Source organism: Mustela lutreola, chromosome 3 (assembly GCF_030435805.1).
Source record: "Mustela lutreola isolate mMusLut2 chromosome 3, mMusLut2.pri, whole genome shotgun sequence".
NCBI classification, from domain to species: domain Eukaryota; kingdom Metazoa; phylum Chordata; class Mammalia; order Carnivora; family Mustelidae; genus Mustela; species Mustela lutreola.
In genome coordinates, this window is record NC_081292.1 from 49,252,347 (window position 1) to 49,276,972 (window position 24,626).

Below are 24,626 nucleotides of genomic sequence, written 5' to 3' on the forward strand. Positions count from 1 at the left end.
TAGATTATCGCCTGAGCATGAAGACTGAATTTCCCTGGACTTCCCTTTTCTGCTCTGCTGTGGTAGTCTTCGAGCTGGTATTCTCTTACTCAGACTCTCCTCCACCTTACTGCCAAAGTAGCTTTCCTAAAACCAACCTTGATTATGTCAACTCACCAAATCATAAATCATTTAGTATCTCCATTATCTGAGGCATTTAGTCCATACACCATAATGTTTCATAATAGAAAGTTCAGAGAGTTGCCTTTCTTTTCAGACTTATTTCTCCTTCAGATTCTGAAATTCCAATGATACCAAACTATTCACAGCCCCCAAATGAGCCATGCTGTCCTTTTCTTCTATCCTTTGTAGGTGCTGTGTTTTTTTTTTTTTTTTTTAAGATTTTATTTATTTATTTGACAGAGACACAACGAGAGAGGGAACACGGCAGAGGGAGTGGGAGAGGGAGAAGCAGGCCCCCTGAGGAGCAGGGAGCCCAATGCGGGGCTTGATCCCAGGACTCTGGGATCACGACCTGAGCCGAAGGCAGACGCCCAACGAATGAGCCATCCAGGTGCCCTGGTGCTGCATGTTTTAAAAATGTCCTTTTGCTATAGGACATGCCTCTCTTCCCCTGTTACATAACAAACTCCCATTGATCCTTTAAGAACCCAACTCGGGTAGTTTTTCCTGTAGGAAGCTTTCCTTGACATCTTCAGGTGCATTTGGATTGATACTTTCCTCTGGGACTTCTTGCAACTCCCTAAATATGCATAAGCCTGAATGTATTTCTTTTTTTTTTTTTTTTTTTTATTAAGTAATTTTTTTTTTTTTTTTAAAGATTTTATTTATTTGTCAGAGAGAGCGAGCGAGAGCGAGCACAGGCAGACAGAGTGGCAGGCAGGGTCAGAGGGAGAAGCAGGCTCCCTGCGGAGCAAGGAGCCCGATGTGGGACTCGATCCCAGGGCGCTGGGATCATGACCTGAGCCGAAGACAGCTGCTTAACCAACTGAGCCACCCAGGCGTCCCCTGAATGTATTTCTTATGATGCAAGTTACATCACTTACACATCTATGTCTTGCTCTGGAGGATGAGCTTATCTTTTTGGGCTTGGAATTTTGTCATCTCCCTGGCATACTGTATTTACTTACTAAAGTGTTGAAATTATTTATTAATTCTAAAAGATAATGGGACGCCTGGGTGGCTCAGTTGGTTGGGCAGCTGCCTTCGGCTCAGGTCATGATCCCAGCGTCCTGGGATCGAGTCCCACATCGGGCTCCTTGCTCCGCAGGGAGCCTGCTTCTCCCTCTGACTCTGCCTTCCACTCTGTCTGCCTGTGCTCGCTCTCGCTCGCTCTCTCTCTGACAAATAAATAAATAAAATCTTTAAAAAAAAAAAAATAAAATAAAATAAAATAAAAGATAAAAATATAGGAAAATCAATGTTCTGTGATAACTACATGAATCTAGAGCCTGATTATAAGTGGGGTTGCTGCTCTGTGCACAGTGATTCTCCAGTTGGTCCTGACTGTACTGTCTTTGCTTATTCCTCCCCTTATTCTTGGCATCGGCTGTGTTGTTAATCCAAAGCTAGAGGTGCTAAATCTAGTTGGGCCCAGAGGATATTCCTTCCCCAGACATTTGAAAATAAATTAAGATATGTAAAAACTGAAGGTTCTAGAGTTGAGTCATCTGATGTGAGTGTCCTGGAGAGAAGGTTCAGGAACAACCAATCCCTGTGATTTTCCTGCATCTGCTTGGATTTCTGTCTTCTTCAAGGTTGATGAATCCTGCCCTTCCTTTGATTTTGAGGACAACCCTTTTAACATAATGTTGTGTTTCATTTGAATTAGCCAGTCAGTTTCTTTTGCTTGCAAATAAAAGAATCTTAACCAGAGTATCCACTAGGAAAGTACTGAAGGATTGCGAACACTATTGGTAGATTCTCTGTTCTGTGGTTTAAAGATTAGATTCTCCTAATCCCACGCAGTGAAGCCCTTTGAGTTTACAGATTTGATAGCCCCTGAAGGGATTAGGTTGAGCAGAAGCTAAGGCGGGCAAATACACAATAATCTTTTCTACAAACCATATCAACTCAACTTAAATCTTTTTTTTTTCCTTCTCAGGTGTCCCATTTTCATGTTTTTTTATAAAAAGAATATTTTTTCCCCTTCAAGAAACCGAATTTCCACCTCAAATTTAAAATGCCGTGTCAAGTTAGTAAAGGATTTTGGCTTAAATTGTTCCTAGAGATTAGGTCTACTTTCCCTCAATGCCAATTAAAATGACAGGGTCTAACATAATGTAGTATCTGACGTTTCCATAGCAGCTTGCACTAAGCAGCTTTCCTTGCTAATTAGCCTGACAGCGCCCTGTGAAATACCTTCTATCCAAAGATGATACCACCCCTTTGTAAACAGAACCTCATATGACAGGAAACCAGAAAAGCAAAATTTATCCAGATGAAACAGAAAGGGGAAATGCTCTCAGCCAAAGTGTTAAATCCAAGCTGAGAATTGGCAGAACCCTGGGAAGAAAATATCCTCTCCTGTTTTGTTATCACACACTCAGCGGAATACTTAATAATCAGAAGGAATTAAAGGCTTGGTTTTGTAATGCCATTTGGCAATTGGCATGTCTGCTACCCACAAGTCTTTACGTACCAACACAGACATTATTTAATACTGATTTAGAGGACATATCAGTCTGCTGTTCAGCCCCACCACTTCCTGTCAACAGGAATGTTAATATAAAAACTCTTCACGTACCCAGCAGTTATTTAACAAAGTAATCTCAGGTCTCAGGAAATAGAAAATAATCCATCAAGCCAAAGGGTTTACTGAGAATTCAAAGCTGCAGCACAGTGCCAGGAATTAAAGTTTACACTGAGCTCTATTTACTCTTCGTTTAGACCTAATTTGAGTCGGTATAAAAGTTTAGTTTTATTGCTCCCCGTTAGGTGAGCAGCAAATCAGTTTCAATAAAAAGAAAATAGAGAAAATGATTAAAAAAAAAACAAAACACATGTAATTTCTATTACACTGACAGAGAAAGGAAGGGGAAGTTAGATCCCTAGAAAAAGGGATCCCCAAACTATAAAACATTTACTTGTCTGGAGCCATTTCAGAGAAGAACAGGGGTGCCTGGCTGGCTCACTTGGTAGACCATGTGACTCTTAATCTCGGGGTCAAGAGTTCAAGCCCCATGTTGGGTAGGGAGCCCGCTTAAAAAAACCCGACAATAAAGAAGGGCAAATGGGCTTGTTCAGTTTAGCAGCCCCTGATGCAACACTGTGTTATTATTATTTTGCCTTTTTTATGACTTTTTATATTCTGAAAATTAGAATGAAGATATTTACTTTCTAACAGTAGTTTTTTGGAAGGAAAGTATAAATTTAATTCTTGAACACAAGTAAATACTATGCGCTGAAAATAAAACACACATATATACAAGCCGTCAAAGGGAGGGCTGTGGAGAAGGTGCTTGCATTTGGGTGGGCTCTGGTGTGGGGACTTGCCTCCAAGTGTTGGGCAGGAGGCTCGGGACACAGTGAGATGTACTTATGTAGTGGGGCACATTCAGGGTGCTGATGGCCCTATGGACCCTTTCACTGCTCCTGGTGCAGGGAGGTGCTCCATGTCCCTAAGGACTAGGCAGGGGCAGGACTCTACCTGTCCAGATTCCCTGGGACCTCTCTTCAACTCAGTCTTTGGGGCTCCGCAGATACTTCCTAAAAAGGCAAATCATAAAAATATAAATTATGAAAACAAAAAAAATGGAGGTAGAGGTAGTGGAAAAAAGCATCTTGAGCTATCCAGAAGGGTTGATAGCCAGCATGGAGGCTTCTATTTAAGAAATAAGGATATATTTGCCTAAATTTCTATTAGAATTGGTTGTGGAACTGAATTGAGGAATGGGGAGGGAAGGAATAAAAAAAAAAAAAAAAAAAGGAAGAGGAGTGATGAGTCCACAGAAACAAAATAGGAGACTTGACTATGTCCCCCACCCTGGAGGGCAGTTGGGAAAGGAGAGCCAGGCAGAGTAACTGGAACTGCAAGGCAAGCCCAGGACCTGCTCTAGGAGTTTAGGAGGGGAGGCCTTGGGTTGGAAGCAGAACAAAGTACTGTATATAAAAGGGACCATCCAGGGTTGTGCAGGTTGATAGGAGAGGCAGTAGTCCTCATTTATTTTAATTAATTAATCTTTAGCCAACTGTAATCTGAGAATAAAGTAAAATTACTTAGTCATATGTCTATATTGGTTGAGATGCAGCAAATGTTTGACTTTATTTTAAAAGCATGTATGATTTATTTTAAGCAAACATTGTTTTGTGAGACACAAAGAGATGGTCTTCACCTTCCGGGTCCTTTCAGTTGAGTGACTGGGAGAGGCATATGCACAAATCAGCCTAATGCAAGTCTGTCCAAAGGAATAAGAATAGAACAATTATTGATCTTCTACTTTGTGCCTGGCTGTGTACTAAGCATTTAAATAAATTATTTTATCTAAATCTTATAGCAATTATAAGAAGTAGATATAATTATTTCACTTTCACAGATGGGGAAACTGAATCTTAGAAGGTCAGTTAGCTTGCCTGGGGCCACAATGTTCTAGAAATTAGAGAAGATAGATTCAAATTCCTCTGACTCCTACTCATTCCTTAAGGCTTTTTGCTCTAACCAATTAATTTCTTAGAGTCAACTTGTGTTTGTTTGATGTCTGACAAGATTTGAAATATTTATTTTTGAGGCCTTCATCAACTGAGTTCTGCCTACCAGAGTAAAGGCAATCTGTTTTGGAGCGTGGATCATTATCCTGAAGGGTGAATATGGGAAATGAAGCTTACTTCTGAAACCATTTTACACTTTGATTTTTTTAACTCCCCACTCCCACCTACTGTCAAGGCAAATAATAGTGTTTGAGGTAGCCTTATCTCAGAATATTTCTCCATGACTGTGAAGTAGGTTCTGGAGAAAGGAGTTAATGATAGAAGGTTAGAAAAATAGCAAAATAATGACCAGGAAGTTCAAATATCTTTGATTACTTTATTGCACCTAGGTCTATGCTTCACATCTTCCTAAGCTGAAGTAAATTAAAGTATTAATCCTATTGAACTGGTTAACTTGGGGAGCGGTACTTGAAGCTCTCTTCTTTGGAATGATGTAATTGAGAAACATTGAGCAGATTAGATATATTATTTAAGTGTCTGGGAAGAGCAGATGTCATTAGGAAACAATGACAGTCCAGAGTGAGTGCATTTTTAGCATTCTTCACCTTGAAAAAGTACTGTAGAATGACAGAGGTTTCATAAGACACCATGCATTTTTATGGCTTTTAGTCTGTGTTTGGGCATGGTTTACTTAATCTTCACCTATACCTGAAGGACGCTATTGTAGGATAACTCTCCTGTTCTCTCCAAGGGTTCCATATTTAAGTAAAGAAAATTGTTTTGAACAGATGTCTAAATGCTGCCTAGTATCAGGAGACCATATTAAGAGTAGGTAATAAATGTGAAACCCCCAGAACAATTATTTCAGAACACCTCTGCTATTCCTCTAGTTGAAAGTAGAGTAGCCTCTATGAATACCTTTCCGTTCTTGATAGGATGAATGGGGTGTGGCTCGGTGCCTGGTAGACCGACAGACACTGGTTTCAGTAATGTTGGGGACTTTGCAATTAACCTTGAATGCCATTTGCAGTTTGAGATCATTTCTCTCTCTCTCCTTTTCTAAATATCATTTACCTTTTACCCTCTTAATATATTGATTTTTTTTTAAATTTTATATATTTATTTGAGAGAGAGAGAACACAAGTGGCAGGGGTAGGGCAGAAAAAGAGGGAGACGCAGGCTCCCTGCTGAGCAAGGAGCAGGACATAGGGTGGGGTGGGAGGTGTGGGGCTCCATGCCAGGACCTTGGGATCTTGACCTGAGCGGGATGCTGAACTGACTGAGCCACCCAGGAGCTGCATATACTGATTAATTTTCATCACCGAAATGGAATATTCTGTACTTCTGCTTTTATCTACATGTGTTGAACCCTTTTGAAGGAGAGAGATAATATAATTAGTTGATAATATATTGATATTGATATAGTTTATAATATATATATCATATATATGATAATATAGAGATAATAGTTGAAGAAACAGTGCAATGCAGAGTAAATCTCACTTGATAATTCAGTCTAATTTTTTTCCTTTCAATACACTTCAGATCAGGGGAACTAACCAGTTCTTTATAAATTCTTGGACTCCAATAAATTTCAAAGTAAATGTAGGTATTTAAGCAGGCAGGCAGATTGGATTGAGAATCATTACTCAGGTTTATCTTGGTGTTCAGGGAACACCATGAAGCCATTTTAGTGAATTTCCCTGTCCTTTGAATTTGTCCTTTGTAAACACCTGTGTTTGTAAGACCACGGGAAGTAGGCTCCATTTAGTTAAGTAGTTCTTGGCCAAAGTCTATTTCTGTGATCAAATTGGCTTGGCTTCTGACTGTGAGTGCTTATGCCAGATGTGAATGCAGGCAACAATGGCAATCTGGCTGCTCCTCTTGCTCAGCAAATGCTCTGCTTGATACAGATCCCACGTCACTGTTTCCCCCTTTTGCTGCAAGGGTCAGATGTGGGTACTGATAAAATACTTGCCTCACATAGAGGCTTATTCGTTTAACGGATACATGTGGTATGCCTATGAGGGGGTGGAGTATTGCAGTGCGCTCCACGTGCCTCAGTGCATGAGCCAGCAAGGTCTCCACCTTTCCGCGTGTTTCTGTATTTTCACTGAGTAAGACTGTGGCATTCTTTCAGTCTAATTGTTTTGCTTTTTCTGTCTTCCTGGGTGCTGAAAATACCTGTGCCCAAAGGAAATTTATGGGTCCTCTAGCCTAGTTATGTTTTGGTCCTTCCCTCTGTTAAATGTATTAAACAAGGAGGCCATTAGCCTGAGGTGGTTCTAAGACCTATATAGGGAAACCCAAACTTAGTCCTATAAATGAAGCAAGGTTAAAAAATCAGAACCCAAGGACAGATCACAAATAGCCAGTAGGCTTTTCCAAAGACGGCAAATGCTTAAGCTATAGCCAATTGAATCATTTCCTTCTTTTCTTCAGCATTTTCTGTATGTCTTTCTCCTCATTCCTGTCACTGGAGTGCTTCTAATTACTTCCTGTATGGAGCTGCCCAGTTGTAATCAATTTTTGCTTAAATAAACTCAGAAAGTTTGTAATATGCTTCAGTTTATCTTTTAGCACTTCTATGACTTGATTTACAGAATTTTACTGGTGGAAGAATTTGCTCATTCCTTTAAGAAATATATATTAAATGTTGCCATATGCCAGTCTCTATGCCAATTATGAAGGACACAGCAGTGATCAAAAAGAGAAGTTTCCTAGTCTCATAGAGCACAGTTGGATGGGGAAGACCAACATTACAAAACAAACACATTCATGGTTACAAATTGTGGTAGGAATTATGAAGTGAAAAAAAGGGGGGGAGAAGAATTATGAGGTGAAGAGACCAATTTGAGGGATCTCCTTAAGACTCGAGAACCTCTTTGAGGAAGTGAACATGCATTACTATTGTGTACTGGTGATTTGCACAATTCCAAAGTTATGAAAGGTGCCCACTGAGTTGAGTAACACGGTGACATTAAAACTGGTGGTGGGTATTAAGGAGGGCACATATTGCATGGAGCACTGGGTGAGGTGCATAAACAATGAACTTTGGAACACACACACACACAAAATTAAATTAAATTAAATTTAAAAACAAACAAACAAACAAACAAAAAACCTGAAGGAAAGGGGCCCTACCATGTGAACATACAATGAAAAAGTTTCCCTGTAGAGAGAAGAACATGTATGATGACCCCAAAATGGACAAAGCTTGGGGTATTTGAAATCTGGAAGAAGGCCAGTGAGAGTGTAATAGTTGGACAGGGAGAAGCCAATAAAGACAATGGAAAAGCAACAAAGACCTGACTAATCTGGGCCTAATAGGCCATAGTAAAGTTTTGCTTTTATTTCAAAGTTGATAGAAGAGTTTTAAATAAGAGAGTGATAAGATCTTGGTTTTAAAAAGCTCTCTCAGTTGTAGTGGGGATAATGACAGGATAGGGACCAGTTAGAGGTTTATGGCCCTAGTCTACACAAAAATGAGATTGGATTTTTTTTTTAAATGAGATTGGATTTAAGTGGTGGGTTAAAGAAATATTTTTTTAGTAGAATTGGGAGAATTTATTATTAATGGGTTGTAAATGACAGATGAGGGAGATTATGATGTCATGATGTAACTTAATTATTAACATTTTAAATTTAAAATCTTAATAAATCAAAGCTTTGATAACTAGCATTCCAAATAATTTTATGTATTTAGCAGTCAGCATTGAACAATAGCAAAATTATTTCCAACTGGAAGTCTTAAATTATACTGAGTATATTATAATATGTATTCTGAGTACATATTAAATGATTAATTAAAGTAGTAGTGTTCCTACTATTCTAATAACTTATAAAAGTCAATGCTCATGTACATACTAAATGACTACAAAAAGTAGGTAGTGTTTCTATTACTCTAATAATTTATAAAAGTAAATTAACATACTTTTAATAATTTTTCCTGATTTCTCAGTATTAGAGTAATAAATACTATAATTGCAAAACTGTACATGAAACGCTTTGACAGATCAATCACTGTAAAAATCCAGAATAGGTTTGTTGGTATTGGACAAGAAGGACAGTTTCTGCTGGGCTGAGTAGCTGGTAGAATGTGGCCCTCAGCTGCTGCTGGTCACCTGTGACAGTACACGGGGAAGACAAAAGGACAATTCTTAATGAAATCTTTGATGGCCTGGGTCCAGTTCCATGAGCAATTCAAATTCCCAGTGACACGAGGCAATACGTTTCCTTTTTGGATTTCAAGCTGGTTTGATAGGATTTCTATCATTTTTTAAAGGTTATATTTCTTAGTAATCTCTATACCTAATGTGAGGCTCAGACACACAACCCTGAGATCAAGAGTCGCATGCTTTTCCAACTGAGCCAGCCTGGCACACCCGATTTCTGTTGTTTTTCACAAAATGTATTTGGACCAAACAAGAACCCTAGTCTTAGACTGGAGGCTGTAACTTAAGGAGAAAGTAAAAAATGAAACCACCACAAAGAAAGCCGAATACGCACACAGACACACACACAGACACACACAGACACAGACACAGACACACACACACACACACACACACAATGGAAGAGTCAGGACACTTGAAATCCAGTTTTGATTCGTCTACTCTTAGCCCTTCTGACTATATAGTTCCCTTATTTGGAAAACTAGTGTCCACTCTGTTTCTGAAACTCTGTTTCTTGTTGCCAGTTTTAGTATTTCAGTAACCAGCTTAAATCATCTATCTTATTTCTTGGTCTTTTTAGGATAGATACACCAATGAGGAAATAAAAATGTGTTCCTTAGAGGGCTATATTGAATAAGGAAACAAAAGAATATTCACCCTAATGTACTTAAGTGGTCAGATTAGAATATAACAATTAAAGTAGAGAAATTTACTGTAAAAATTAGTGGATCATACATATATGTCATTTTTTTAATGGAGATGTGCTGATATGTAGTTTGAACTTGTGCTGTCAGACAAAGACTCTGCTGCAGAGAATGGGGAGAATGCTAATTCCTCGGCAACATACAAATCAAATTGTGCGGACCAGGGGTTCTCAAGTCCATAAAAGGTATCATAAAAATATAAAAATGGGCTCTGCTAGTATTGCTTCTATCTCTTTAGAGGAACCAGGGGTTACTCATCTGTTATCTTACTTGGTTTCTTTCCATATCACTGTGTACACATAAAATGATAGCATTTGTTTGGCATCTGCTACAACCAGCAAAGATTGCTGCGGATCAGAGGAGTCTGGAGACCATGGGCACCCCAAGGCTATCGGAATCACCATCTCTACCCCATCACCCATGCGAGGCAGAGCTGTGGGCTTTGACATTCTGGCTGAGAAACTCCGGTTTAAAAAATATTTGTGACTTATATGTCCCCATGGTTACTACTTTTCTTAATGAACGTTCAAAAACCTTTTTCTTTAAATTCTTGCTTTGGGCTTACATCAGGTATAGTATCAGAGGTCCCTGAAACACTTTAGCAGGGATGTTAGCACTTCGCAATCTGGAAGAGAAAGACCCTGAGTTGGCAACAGCTTTAGACAATAAGCAGGCTCTTTTGTGATGTCTGTTTAATGAAAAGGGAGCTTTTCCTTTATACCTGCAAACACATTCATAGAATGCCAGAGGCAGGGGGTCACTTTCTATTAACCACTTGCTGATTTTGAGATAAGCCTTCATAAGCTCTGTGTAGAACACTTAAGTTGCTATTAGGGTAGTTCCTTTGGATGCACAACAAAAGATGTCATACTGCCTTACCTTGGTCTCCAAGAGGTTAAACCCTGCTGTTTCCATAGTGCCTGTGAGTTATATTTGAAATTGGCATTTATTTTCTTGTTCTGAGCCTATTCTTTCCTAATTAACTTAGTGCTTATAATGTTTATATCCTACTGGGAAAATATGTAGGGAAAACCTAAAAGGACTAAGGGAGAAAAAGGTTAAAGCATTAATTTGGGTTTAAAAGAATATGCTCCTCATTCAACGTTCATGACATTTACTTTTACTTATTTTTCCTGGGGTAAGTTATCTTTCAAAGGAGTCTATTCTCCAGACTTCAACGGAGAGCTGATTTTGAAAGAAGTCATTTTCTCCAAATTGAGTGCTGACCTTTGCTTTATTTTTACAGAGGCCTCCCTTCTCTCCTTGCTGCTGCCCTCCCGTATTTTATAATTACGCCTGTCCTAAGTCGATTTATGCTTTCTATGCGGCTCCGGAGAGGGTTAGCCTATGCCCAGCTGTTTTGGATTTACATACGACTTGTCTCTGCGAAGTCTTGCCCCAAAACGGCTTCATCAATGCAGGATAGCACAGGTTACTTTGTGAGCATAGAGATATACATTTCCTTCTAGGAAATACACCGATTTAAATTTCCACCTGCTCTTCTTGGATTTATATTATTTACCAAGGAGGTTATGCATCTGTCCTGCCTACTCCTCACTACTCTACATGATTTACTTTTACTTGGCTATAAGCAATAAAAGGTGATGAAGAAGATAGAGATGATTCATTTCTAGGTGCCATGAGGAAATGTGAGAGCACAGTTTTCTCCTTTTTCACCAAAGATGAAGGTTTAAAAGTAATTTCTTCCATTTGATCATTCAATCCTGAAGATAAGCTTCAGGAAATACCAGCTGCTTAGAATTTATTTTTTAAGACTTTTTTTTTAAGAGCAGTTTTAGGTTTGTAATACAACTGAGAAAGAGGTACAAAGATTTCCAAGTATGCCCTCGCTCCCACCCATGCGTAGATGGCCTCCCCTGTCATCAACATCGTTCACCAGAGTGGTCCTTTTTTTCCCCCTTTTTACCAAGGGTGAACCTGTAGTAACACATCATCATCCAATGTTCGTAGTTCACCTTAACATTCATTCTTGGTGTTGTATATGATAAGCTTGTGGACAAATGTATAATATCACATACCCATTATTATAGTACCATAAAGAGTATTTTACCTGCCCTGAAAATCCCGTTTTGCCTATTCATCTCCCCCCCCATCCCCTCCACCTCTGGTAATCACTCATTTTTTTATTGTCTCCATAGTTGGTTTTTTTTTTTCCCCCAAAATGTCATATAGGTGAAATCAGATAATATATAGATAGCCTTTTCAGATTTTCTTATTTCACTTAGCAATATGCATTTAAGGTTTCTCTGTCTTTTCATGGCTGGATGGCTCTTTTCCCTTTAGTGCTGAGTAATATTCCATTGTCTGGATGTACTCCTGTTTATCCATTTATCTACTACTAAAGGACATTTGGTTGCTTCCAAGTTTTGGCAATTATGAACAAAGCTGCTATAAAGATTTATGTGCAGGTTTTTCTGTAGACCTAAGTTCCAACTCCTTCCTACCAATAATGAATCAGAGTTCCTGTTTCTCCCTCTCCTTGCCAGCTTGGGGAATTGCCCACGTCCTGGACTTTGACCATTCTAATAGCTGTGTAACGGTACCTTGTTGTTTTTATTTATATGTCCCTGATGATGTATGCCATGGAACATTTTCTTGTATGTTTCTTTGCCACCTGTATGTCTTCACTGTGGAGGTGTCTGTTAAGATCTTTGGCTCGGGGTGAACGGGTGGCTCAGTTGGTTAAGCACCTGACTTCAGCTCAGGTCATGATCTCAGAGTCCTGAGATTGAGCCCCTTGTCAGGCTCCCCACTCAACAAGGAGTCTGCTTCTCTTTCTCTCTTTCTCAGCTCTTCCCTCTGCCTGTGTTCTCTTTCTCTCTCAAATAAACAAAAAAAATCTTTGAAAAAAAGTTCTTTGGCTCATTTATTGATCAGGTTGTTTGCTTTCTTATTTTTTAAGATTTTATTTATTTGACAGATAGAGAGTAGTAGGCAGACAGGCAGGCAGAGGTAGAAAGGAGGAAGCAGGCTCCCTGCTGAGCAGAGAGCCCGTTGCAGGGCTCAATCCCAGGACCCTGGGATGACCTGAGCTGAAGGCAGAGGCTTTAACCCACTGAGTCACCCCGGCGCCCCTGTTTTCTTGTTCTTGAGTTTTTAAGAGTTTCTTTTATTTTGGATAGCATTATTTTATCAGATACGTCTTTTGCAAATATATTCTCCTAGCCTTTAGCTTGTCTTGTAATTCTCTTGATTTTATCTTTTGCACAGCAGAAAATTTTAACAAACTGTAGCTTACCAGTTCTTTCTTTCCTGGATTGTGTCCTTGGTGTTGTATCAAAAAAGGCATCACCATACCCAAGATCATATAGGTTTTCTCCTATGTTATCTTCTAGGAGCTTTATAGTTTCATGTTTTATATTTAGGTCACTATATAGGTCATATATTTAAATCATAATCCATTTGAGTTATTTTTGTGAAGGGTATAAGGTCTGTGTCTAGTGCCTTTTTTTTTCTTTTTTTTTGCATATGGATGCCCAGATGTTCCAGCACCATCTGTTAAAGGGACTATCTTTGGTCTATTGTATTGCTTTTGCTTCTTTGTCCAAGACCAGTTGACTCTATTTATAGATGAGCATTTATTTTTTAACCAATCCACGAAGTTTTCACCTACTCTTCTTGCAAAAATAGTAACTTTGGTTAATGCATTGGATGGATATGAACATCAATCATTTCAAAAAGGAAAGTTGGGTCATGTTTTGAATCATAATTTCAGGTTAGTATGACGGCAAACTGATTGTAACCTCCGTCCTTCCAGCGTCTCTGAGATTGACATGACTGACCTTGCTGGCCAGGTGGGGAGCCCTTTCTACCCAAGCATGTGGCTCCATCCTGAAAATGCTTGCTCAGCTAAACAGGATGCCCTTGCAAAAGATGGAGAGGTATATGAGTACTTATATTTTATTTAAATTAAATCCTTTCTCATCCATTACTTTCTAACCTGTTTTCTTTTATTCCTTGCCTATGCAATGGAGGTTTTTAACCTGGAGTCTGTGGACCGCTGGGTTGCACTTGAATGGATTTTAGAGGATCAGATGTCTATTATTCTCAGGGAAAGTGTTCGTAGTGCTTATCAGATTCCTAAAGGGTCTTGTGAACCCAAATGATTAAAGCCACTGTTAACCACTCATGTTAAATTCTATGGCTCAGATAATTCTGATATTTCACAGAATTATACCTAACACAAGGGGCAATTAAACTGTGAAGTATTAATTCTCTATAACATGATTTATGTTTATGTATTTGCATGTGTGGATATTGCATAACTTTCCTCTGATCTTTCTACTGAAAAGCCTTTGAGGCTTTGAAAGTTTGGTTCAATATAAATCACTGTCATCACACCACCAAGGTGAATCCTTGTGTACAACCACATGATTTGGACACTGAGAGCTGAGAATCACCATTGTCTACTCTTCCATGCCTCCATAAATCTTAAGAAAAATATGACTGAATTAAAAATTCTAATCATAGAGATTATTAAAATCTTAGCTATACATTTCCTTTTAATTTTCACTTCTATGTGGAATCTAAAAAAAAAGGCAAAAAGTTTAACTACTAGAAATAGCGAGTAAGAAAAGTGGTTGCCAGAGGCTGGGGGATGGGGAGATATGGAGAGGTTAGAGAAGAGGACAAACTTTTAGTTATAATATGAATAAGGTTTGAGGATCTAACTGTACAAAATGGTGACTATAGTTGATAACATTACTGTATAACTGAAACTTGCCAGGAGAGTGGAATTTAAATGTCCTCATGGGGGGTGCAGGGGGGCTGGGGAGGCAGCTATGTGAAGTGATGGATGTATAACTTACTTGATGGGGGGGAGTCTTTTCACCATATGTGTGTGTGTGTGTGTGTGTGTGTGTGTGTGTGTATCAATCAAAAGATTGATTTAAAAATCAATGTGATGATATGATTTTTAAATTAAATTTTAAATTAAATTGATTTTAAAATATCACATTGATACTTTAAATATCTTATAATTTTGGGGAGCCTGGGTGGCTCAGTCACTTGAGCATCCACCTCTTGGTTTCAGCTCAGGTCATGATCTCGTGTGTCATAGGACTGAGCCCTACATTGGGCTCCATGCTCACCAGGGAGTCTGCTTTAGGATTCTCTCCCTCTGCACCCCCTCCACTTGTGTGTACATGTACTTTCTCTCTCTCTTCTCAATAAAATAAAATAAAATAAAATAAAATCTTAAAAAGAAAAGAAATACAATATTTTCAGCACATATGGTCAATACTGGCCTCACACAACCCTGGATTTTTGTGGACCTAAGTGAAGGAAAAGTGAAGCAGATAGTAATTTGGGCCTGCAGAGAAGCAAGGGAAAGCAAGAGTAAAACACTTTAATTAGATCTAATTGTTAATACAACTAAACAAAAATAGGGAAAGTACCATAAGGTTAATTAGAACTAATGTCTAAGGTCTGGTAAAAGAGTGAGACATAAATGTGGAAAACAATTTAAGGCTGCTGGAAAAAAAAAAAAGAATCACTTTGTTTCTGTTGGTTTACTATGTTCCTAGTGGATCTGCAACTCATGAAGCTGCAGTGCAAATTATTTTTGTGTAACCCGGAGAATATAACACAATTTTTAATTTCCTTGGAACCTCTTCTTAATAATTAAGATGTTCTGCATTGGAAGCTCCACACTGGCTTATAAAATTGGAATGTAACTGTTAATTTTAGTTCGATGTCTTTGTGAAATGCATTCTGCTATCCACACAATATTTCTCATTTCTTGTTCCTTCAGCTTTGTGTATGCGTAAAACACGCCATAGTGGAACTGCCTGTTGAATGCCAGCACGTTCATTTGTACCTGAGGAAGGAAAAAACAATAAAGACCATCACTTATCAGGAGTGTACAACATTTACGAAATAATATTAAACTACAGACTGGCTTGTATTTGTACAGTGCTTATTTGTATTTAAATAGGCAATGTCTGGGGGTGCTCAGTGGGTTAAGCCTCTGCCTTCAGCTTAGGTCATGATCTCAGGGTCCTGGGATCCAACCACCTCATCGGGCTCTCTGCTCAGCAGGGAGCCTGCTTCCCCCTTTCTCTCTGCCTGCTGCTCTGCCTACTTGTGATCTTTCTCTCTCTTTCAAATAAATAGTAAAATGTTAAAAATAAACAAACAAACAAAGAGGCAATGCCCAAATTGGACCAAATACCGGAAAATGGTAGCAATTCAGCAAGTTCTAAAGGGAACTTTAGTGTCACTCTACAGATAAAGATAGACAATAGTAGTTTAAAAAGTAACCTTATAAAAAATAAGTAAAATAAAGTAGGTTTATAGAATCAGTAGATAAACTCCAAATCTTCACAGCACTGCTAGCACAAAGATTCCTGGGAAAATCTAGTGTTTGTGTATGTATGTGTGGAACTTTGTAGTAAAAATATGGTGGCTTCTAGCTAGTGGGCTTGCCTCATTTAGGTAAACCATTTTCCCTAGACCAAAACTTTGAGCTTTCTTAGGATGCTTGGCAGCAATTTGACATTCGGTTAAATTTATGTTTTTGTTGTTGTTGTTGTTTTTCTGCAGAAGGTAGAACAGTAAAAGACAACCTAAAAAAAATTGTGTAGCTTTGGTGAGTGCTGTGAAGTGTGTAAACCTGGCGATTCACAGACCTGTACCCCTGGGGATAAAAATATATGTTTATAAAAAATAAAAAATTAAAAAAAGTTGTGTAACTCATGTAAAGTCTGAAATGGAACCATTCTTTTATTCCATTCCATTTTGAAAAAAGGATGAGAGGTACTGCGTCCCTCCTGCAGTTCTGAAAGCGTCAAGCTAAGTATTCAGGAAGTGGAAGTCCTTGCTTTCAGGAACAGACACTTATTTTTTCTGTGAAGGGCCACTTTCTTAACAGCCTTCTTTGAAGCGGTTGTGCAACAGTGTGAAATTTTAAAAACCTCCCTAATATATGGGATAAATTGCATTGTTTTTACTTCTTTGTATGACAAACACTAGAGAGTGGTTTGAAGATGTCTGGAGCAGGACTTAGAGGAAGAGGCCTGAACTGCTTTCTGGAGCCAGTCCTACTCTAAAATTGGGTAAAATTTCAGGATTTTCTCTCAATCAACTGAAAGGGAAGGGTCAGTGGTTTTAGAGAAACGAATTAAACACACTAGAAAAATTCTCCAGATTTGAAAGACCTTATCTGGTATCCCCATCTCCCTCAAAAAAAGCCCTCTGTTGAATAGTTAATAGCCCAGGAATTGACTATAAATGGATTAAAGACTCTTCTGTTTTTCAGGTAAAGAGAATAGTCTAGACTCTCCAGATAGAATTCTATGCAAATAATTCCTAAGTGTTATAACTGTGTTCCTAAATTGTATTATAACTGTAGACAAGTCCTTCTTAAGGGATGGATTAGGGTGAGATGCACATCACAGAGTGTACACTATGAGGAGAATCCATATATGATCATAAGAATGTCCTACTTCTGATTCTTTAGTTAATTATGGAACAGCTGCATTCTTTCCAGAGCTTTGCTATGTGTCCTGGATAAGACACACTATGTTTTTGGCTAGGACAAGTCAACAGGAAGCCATCATATGGGAACCACTGGGCCTCCAAGGCAGAGACACTAATACCCATTTGGCTGTCAAATTGTGAATGTACTTAATCAGCTGAACTGATCAACTGAAACAAGAAGTCCCACCAAAAGAAAACCCAAAGTAAGAAATATCTAAAACTGAGAGTAAAAGCACACATCAGCTAATAGCATTTCCATTTATATCCTACCTCATGCTCATAAAACACATCTTCCAATGTCTTTCCTCCACTGCCATCACCCACAGCCTCAAACAAAGGCTTGTATACCTAAAAAACAGAGGCTATTTTTAAACAGATTCTCATTTCTTATAAATAGGTATGAAGATATTTTCTTAGCAATATAGAAATGATGTCTCTCTTCTCATCTACCCAGAAGGACTGAATGTTTTCTTGTGAGATCTTTGGCCTCCTGAAAACAATACCAAAAAAAAACCCAGATAAAAGAGTATGGATGGATATCTAGCCTACTGGCTTATTCAGGCCTACAGGGCAAGAGGCAAGAGCAAGTCTACTCTGGATATACTTAAGATGAGCTAATTTCTGCATTAGGTTCTTAGGGCTGGCTGGGCACATTATAGAGGATAAATGAATGCTTGTGGTTTAACCAGAATGGGTTCATGGGTTCTTTGAAATGACAGTTGATAGAATTCACATGGAATTTCAAGTGTGGAAGGGGTGGAAACTGGGGAGAAGCTCAAAATTTAATATTATGCTAAAAAGCCTCTTGTGATGACATAAGCTACTACAAAGATTTATGCAGTTTGCTGACTTCTTTTTCCCAGAAGTCTTCAGAAACCCATAAGAAAAGGTAAGAGTGTCATCCCAGTTCTGGAAAAGTTATCCAGAGGGCATCATGTCACTGTAAGTCAGAAGGAATGGAATTAGGGGATGAGCTGAGAAGCTGCAGGCTCTTAAGAGAGCATTTGGATGTGGAGTAGGGGAACAACATAGAGCCCTCCTTTCATCCCCGATTTCTGGCCCTGATTAAAGGGAATGGTAGAAACCAGTATGTCCATATTCTCCCTTGCATTTCAAGTAGACATCCTGTACCTGAGTGTGTCTACCCAATGGGTAAGGACTGCTGGGTCAGGCTCTTTTTTGTAAGTTCGACATGAGCTCACATATCCAGAACACTGCACCAGTCCCTTGGGGAACTTGCTCTATGATGCACTTCAAAAGACCTGCTCAAATGACTGCTCCTTGGAGATTTAAACAAGTACTTGCTTGGCAGGAACCTCAATAAGAAAAAAAAAGAAAGAAAGAAAGAAAGAGAAAGAAAAACCCACATGGCTTGGAAATTTGAAGTACTTCTTTGGGAGAAGTTCTAGAATGACATCGCTTTCTACCTTAAGAACATAATGGCTTTAGAGAAGACATGTAAATTTAATGTGTGAACTTTTAAAAGTACAGGTAATAAAATGTGAGAAATTCAGGGTGCCTGGTGTAGTTACGTACCCCATAATGTTCTGCTACTCTCCTCATCTGATCAAAGTCTTCAGCTTGAGCCAAAAGGCGCAACCCTTCAGGATAGAGCTTGCCACAGGTCGGGTAGAGGGTCTCCCGGTCGTCTTTGCTCAGTTCAGTGCCAAAGGAGTTAAGAGTGATGATAAAAGCACGCCTGTCAGCCTCAAACTGAATTTGCAAGACATAAAATCAGTGAAATCTAACCATGTACGAAATACTATAAACAGAACCCTAAGTAGACAAACTCATTTCCACAGTGATTTGCTTTTCTTTCCAGATTTTTGTCTAATTATAATACAAACATGTGTTATTAATGTTCCCTTAGCCTTTTTTTTTTTTTTTTTTTTTTAAAGATTTTACTTCTTTATTTTGAGAGAGAGAGAGAGAGAGCGCACGCTCGCCAGCATGAGCAGGGGGAATAGCAGAGGGAGAAAGAGAAGCAGAATCCCCTGCTGAGAAGGGAGCCCAAGGAGAGGCTGGATCCCAGGAACCTGGGATCGTGAACTGAGCCGAAGGCAGCTGCTTAACCCACTGAGCCACCCAGGTGCCCCAACCCTTAATGGAGTAATTTTGCTTGCCAGAGAAGGATCACACAGCGTTAATGGTCCATGACTCTTGAAACCCCACTGAACTTTACCTCCCAGGCACTCTGCAATTAGTTACTCATGGATTTCTGTCACATAGGTCACTAGAATCTCAAATGTCTCTTCCATAAAAATGGGAATAGTACCTACTTGCTGGGGTCTGTCCAGGGATAGGACAAGATAAGTGGAAGTGCCTGGCAGGGTGTCTGGACCAAAGAGTGCGTGTTGTAAATGTTAACATCTCTTTCTGGTTCCTGAGGTTAGGATTTTTTTTTTCTTTTTAACCTAATGAAGCTTTGTGCTACTTACCATTTGTTTGTACTTTGGTGGTTTTGGTTTTCTTCTTGAAAGTCCTAGGTTGGACATCAATCAGTCTAACTGTGTATCTCAAGATCATTTAGCCCAGGACAAGGTACCTTCCTCTCAGGCCTATCTCCTCACTTGTAAGGTGACAGGGCTGGACCTCATGCTCTCCCAGGTGGGTCACATATACTCAGGCCCTGTCTTTGTGCTGAGCACCACTGGGCACCTGAGCAACCAGCTCCATGTCAGGCCGATTTCCTCTAACCACTCAGTTTTTCTTGAAATTTCTTACTATTCCTTTCAACTCCATGTTTCTTCTGTCTCTTGGTTCTCTTCCTACCTCCTCTGACCATACCTTCTTAGTCTGTCCTTCATGGGATCCTCTCTGCCTATCATGGGAGTTTCTCATAGTGTCCTTGAGCTGAGAAATTCTCCATCTACCTGAAACACCCTGCACTTACAGTATTTTAAGATCTGGAAATTATTTTTCTCCTTACTACACTGTAAAATCTTTGAGGGAAATCATGTCACTCTTGTTTATTGTTTATTTTTTAATATCCAGTACTTGAAATATACAAAGACCACAACTATTTACTGAATCCAGCACAGTGATCTGTGATTTTACTACTTTCAAAATTCTCCAATATTCTCTATAATGTTGCTACTCAAGGTGTGTTTCTTGGATGGGTAGCTTTGATGTCACCTAGAAGCTTGTTAAACATGCAGTTTTGGTGTGGCTCTGTCGGTTAGGCGTCCCATTCTTGTTTTTGACTCAGGTCATGAGAAAAAGAAATGCAGAGTCTCAGGCCATTGTCTAGCCCTACTAAACCAGGGCTTGCATTTTAACAGGATTCTAAGGTTATTTGTACGCAAACAATAGCTGAAATAAATTGCTCTACTTTGATCAGCTTACTTTTGACGAATTAACAAATCCAGACTTGCCACAGATTTTACTGGAACTCTCTGGTTAGAACAGGTGTTTCCTATCAGGAGGGTGAGAGTTGGTTCCTTCTAATCCTTTTGACTGACCTCATGACCAAGTATAGGTGACCCACCAGCAGGAAGAGACCTCATTTAAAAGCAAAGGCAGCCGCCCCTGGACACTGAATGTAACTGTCAGGAATTTTAGGCCTTCCAGGGACAGAAGAAATGCAAGAGAGAGATTTCAAGGCAATCGGAAACCTTGAAATAAAAATTAGAGCAGGAGGACCAACAATAGAGTTAATTGTCCCACCATGCCCTTTAATGTGCTTTCTAGTTCTAAGACGTTGGAGTTTTTTGTTTTGTTTTTGACATGCACTGCTGTAGAAGATGTTAGGGTTTTCATGGGGAGCAGCAGGGTGGACTAGGCAGCACTACAGACGTGCCAAGCAGCAGAGGCTGCTGTAGAGGAGGAAGGCGCATTAAGTTAAAACATGACGCGTGGAGGAACGGTCTTGGGCAAAGCACTGGGAAAGCAGGTGAAGAAGTAGGCTGCACCGGGTACCTGGACAGGTAGTTGGGAAGAGAAAAGGCTTCACAGGCTATGCCAAGAGAGGACTTTGATTGATACAATAGGTTCTCTGAACTTGCCAACTTCATTTTCTTGTAAATACTTCTTTCTCTTTGCCTACAGTGTGTGTCCTTCCTTTCAGAAACCTCCATGTTGAAACCTTACGGGCACTGGAGGGTCCCGTCAAATGCCATTTTGTTTCTTTTCTTTTCTTTTTTTTTTTAAACAAGAAGCCCTTTTATTTCCTCCCCAATTTGATATGATTTCCTTTGAAATCCTATTATCCTTTAATTTCCTTTTTACTATAACTGCCTGATGTATCTACCTTAGTAATTTTTTCTAGTCTGGAGGTTCTGCGCGTGCGTGCGTGCGTGTGTGTATTCTTAGTGAAAGGAGCTATAATCTTGAAATTGTAAAAGGGCTATCTTGTGTTTGACCATCCCTAAGCAGACAGTTTGACACAACATCTGATTATGGACTAGAGTAAATGGGTGGTATTCGATTTCACTTAAGCCCACTCTGTCATTTATGGAGGGCTGGCTTCCTGTGTGGCACAGATGATGCCAGATGTCCTATGTCCTTTCACTCTTCCTTACACGCATTCATTTTGAAACCATAACTTATTTTTTGTTATTGTTGCAAAAGTATACTGTTGACGTATTCAAAATCATTATCAGTTGCACATGATCGAGTTGGGCTGATCAGGACACATTCATGCCGGTTCATTATTGGAGGGCAGGAATACCTCGTGGGGGCAGTGGGTAGAGGGGCTGATGGCCGTGGAAGAGAGGGAAGAGAATGGGAATCGAACCTAGCCTTGCTAGCTCAGGAAGATGAAACACACTTATTCTAAGCTTGTTTTTCACTGTTTCGTTAAACATACAGGTTGTCAGAAAGGCAAAGACAAATAATAAAAGGCACAAAGGCAAACGTTAAACTGCAGTTCACTTGTCTTGAACATAAGTCAATTTCTTTCTTTCTTTTTTTTTTTCATATGAAGTCATAATCTTGTAATTAGGTCAAATTTTTGCATGCAAGGCCAGGTTAACAGTGCTCTCTTTTACCATACTGAGTTTTCTGAAGTATCCTGTCAACTAAGATTAAATAAGGACAGACATGGAAGAATTCTGTAACTGGAAAAATTCTGTAACTGGAAGTGTGCTACTGGTGCACGAGTAAAACGGGGGCTAATTACATGATCTGATATATTTATGTAAATATGTCAATTTATTTATTTATTTTTAAAAATACATCAATTTATATAAATCTGACAGATCTCTTCTGATCATATCATTAGAGACATCATAACTGCATGCTAGTGTAACAACGCTTTTACATAAAGATAGTTAAATGTACTTTTATTTTTAACACAGCTTGAAGAAAACCTAATCTAATGTGGTAGTATCATGGGCATAGGAAAGGGATAATGGGAACACTGGGTATATAGTTTGATCAGTGATAAGGATTCTTCTAATACTGTGCTGTCCTTTCTACATTACTGAGGATTACAGACATAATTCTTACCTAGTTCTGATTTTTATAGCACATGCAATATGATCTTGCTCATGAATTAGCACTTTAAAAGAAAAAAGATTTTATTTATTTGAGAGAGAGACAGAGAGAGAGCACAAGCAGGGGGCATGGCTGGAGGAAAGGGAGAAGCAGGCTTCCCACTGAGCAGGGAGCCCAACGCAGGGCTGGATCCCAGAATCCTGGGATCATGACCTGAGGGGAAGGCAGATGCTTAACTGAGTCACCCGGGTGCCTCGAATTAGCACTTACTTTTATCCAAGAATTGCGAATGGTGAAGTTAATGTAGAGGTAATATAGTGGACAAACACAGAGGATCCGGACTAGGCTACCTGGGTTCAAATTCTGACATTACCACTTATCAGCTATGTGTCCTCTGGCAAGTTACTAGCCTTCTTTGCACCTCAGTTGCCAGTTCTGAGAAATAGATACTAAACTCCCATGTTGTTGTGTTGTTTTTTAGATTTTCATTGTGCTGGTTTTTTGTTTTTTGTTTTTTTTTAGATTTTTAAATTTATTCATTTGAGAGAGAGAGAGCACGAATGGGGGGAGGGTCAGAAGGAGAGGGAGAAGCAGGGTCCCTGCTGAACAGGGAGCCTGATGTGGGACTTGATCCCGGGACCTGGGATCATGACCTGAGTTGAAGGCAGAAGCTTAACCAGTGGAGCCATCCAGATGCCCTCATTGTGCTGCTTTGAAGTCCAAGTGAATTCAAGTATATAAAGCACCTGGGATATTATCTGGCACATAATAAATGTTAACTATTAATAGTGTCATTTTACATCTTCTGTAAGGTTATGAGTTTTGCCATAGCTCTTATTTCACATATTTTGTACGTATAAAGCACACAAGCCATTTCTAAACCACAGGAATTATGTCAGTAGAAATTACATTTTCAAGCCATAGATAATGTGGCTTCTTATAGGGTAGCTAGCAGTTAAAAATTTATGACAAGGAGAGTGCTTCACAGGGCCAGCAGGTCACTTATGTTATGTGATCAGAATGTCTGAAAGAGACTAGCTCACTTTCTGACATTTAGTATACCATAAAAAATGTTATTTATTTATCCATGCCCACTTCCTGTGTAATATAGATAAAGGCAAAAAAGATTTCTTGGAGTCTTCCAGTGATAAATTGTTACTTCAAGGACTGCTTTTGCTTGAAGAGTTTCAACAAGGCATAGCAAAGTATCTTTAACTGTAAAATTTTAATGATTAGATGTTTAATGATTAATAATTTTATCATATACAGTTTTAGAAATTAATTTAAAATATATGCAGATGAAGTTATTCAGGTTTTTTGTTTTTTCCCTTTTTTGGCCTAAAGGGCAGTTCTTATCAGGCTTTTTCTTGAAATCAGAAGTCATTGAACTATTTAATCTACCTACCAATGAAGTCACTGTGACAGGTAATCTAATGATTAAAGACCTTTTTTTTTTTTTTAAGATTTTATTTATTTATTTGACAGATAGAGATCACAAGTAGGCAGAGAGGCAGGCAGAGAGAGAGAGAGGAGGAGGAAGCAGGCTCCCTGCTGAGCAGAGAGCCCGATGCGGGGCTCGATTCCAGGACCCTGGGATCATGATCTGAGCTGAAGGCAGAGGCTTTAACCCACTGAGCCACCCAGGTGCCCCAATTAAAGACATTCTTTAGACAAAACTGAATTTCACAGGGCAAAGCAAAGGGCTTTTTAAAAAGTCTACAATGGTGTCTGCCTCCCTGCTGCCACTTATCCAAGTGAAACCAGCAGAAGAGATTTGTATGAAACACAATACAGACTATGCCGAGGATATCCCCAGATCCTTCTGATCTCTAGCCTGAATCTCTGAGATCCACACATGCAAGCAAGACGATCTCTGAGCACAGATGAAATCTGTGATGATAAAGAAGAATTAAAAAGATTATAGCATCAGTCAGAGAGGCAGGTTAGAAAGCAGTAGTGGGGGGTGCCTGGGTGGCTCAGTGGGTTAAAGCCTCTGCCTTCAGCTCAGGTCATGGTCCCAGAGTCCTGGGATGGAGCCCCATATGGGGCTCTCTGCTCAGCGTGAGCCTGCTCCCCCCACCCCTGCCTGCCTCTCTGCCTACTTGTGATTTCTATCTGTCAAATAAATAAATAAATCTTAAAAAAAAAAAAAAAGAAAGAAAGC

At 39.3% G+C, this 24,626-nt stretch overlaps 1 protein-coding gene and 1 pseudogene across 1 annotated transcript in view; one reads left to right on the forward strand and one right to left on the reverse strand.

The window, feature by feature from the left end:
* Window positions 1-24,626, forward strand: part of LOC131827828 (small ribosomal subunit protein uS2-like) — a 183,511-nt pseudogene that overhangs the window by 108,841 nt on the left and 50,044 nt on the right.
* ATP6V0D2 (ATPase H+ transporting V0 subunit d2) overlaps window positions 14,879-24,626 on the reverse strand; it is a 44,562-nt gene continuing 34,814 nt past the window's right edge. The window contains exons 6-8 of the mRNA XM_059166090.1: window positions 18,563-18,739; window positions 17,297-17,374; window positions 14,879-15,365 (exon numbers count right to left, since the gene is read on the reverse strand). Coding sequence (XP_059022073.1) covers window positions 15,204-15,365; window positions 17,297-17,374; window positions 18,563-18,739 — 417 coding nt within the window. The 3' untranslated portion in view covers window positions 14,879-15,203. The remainder of the gene's footprint in view (window positions 15,366-17,296; window positions 17,375-18,562; window positions 18,740-24,626) is intronic.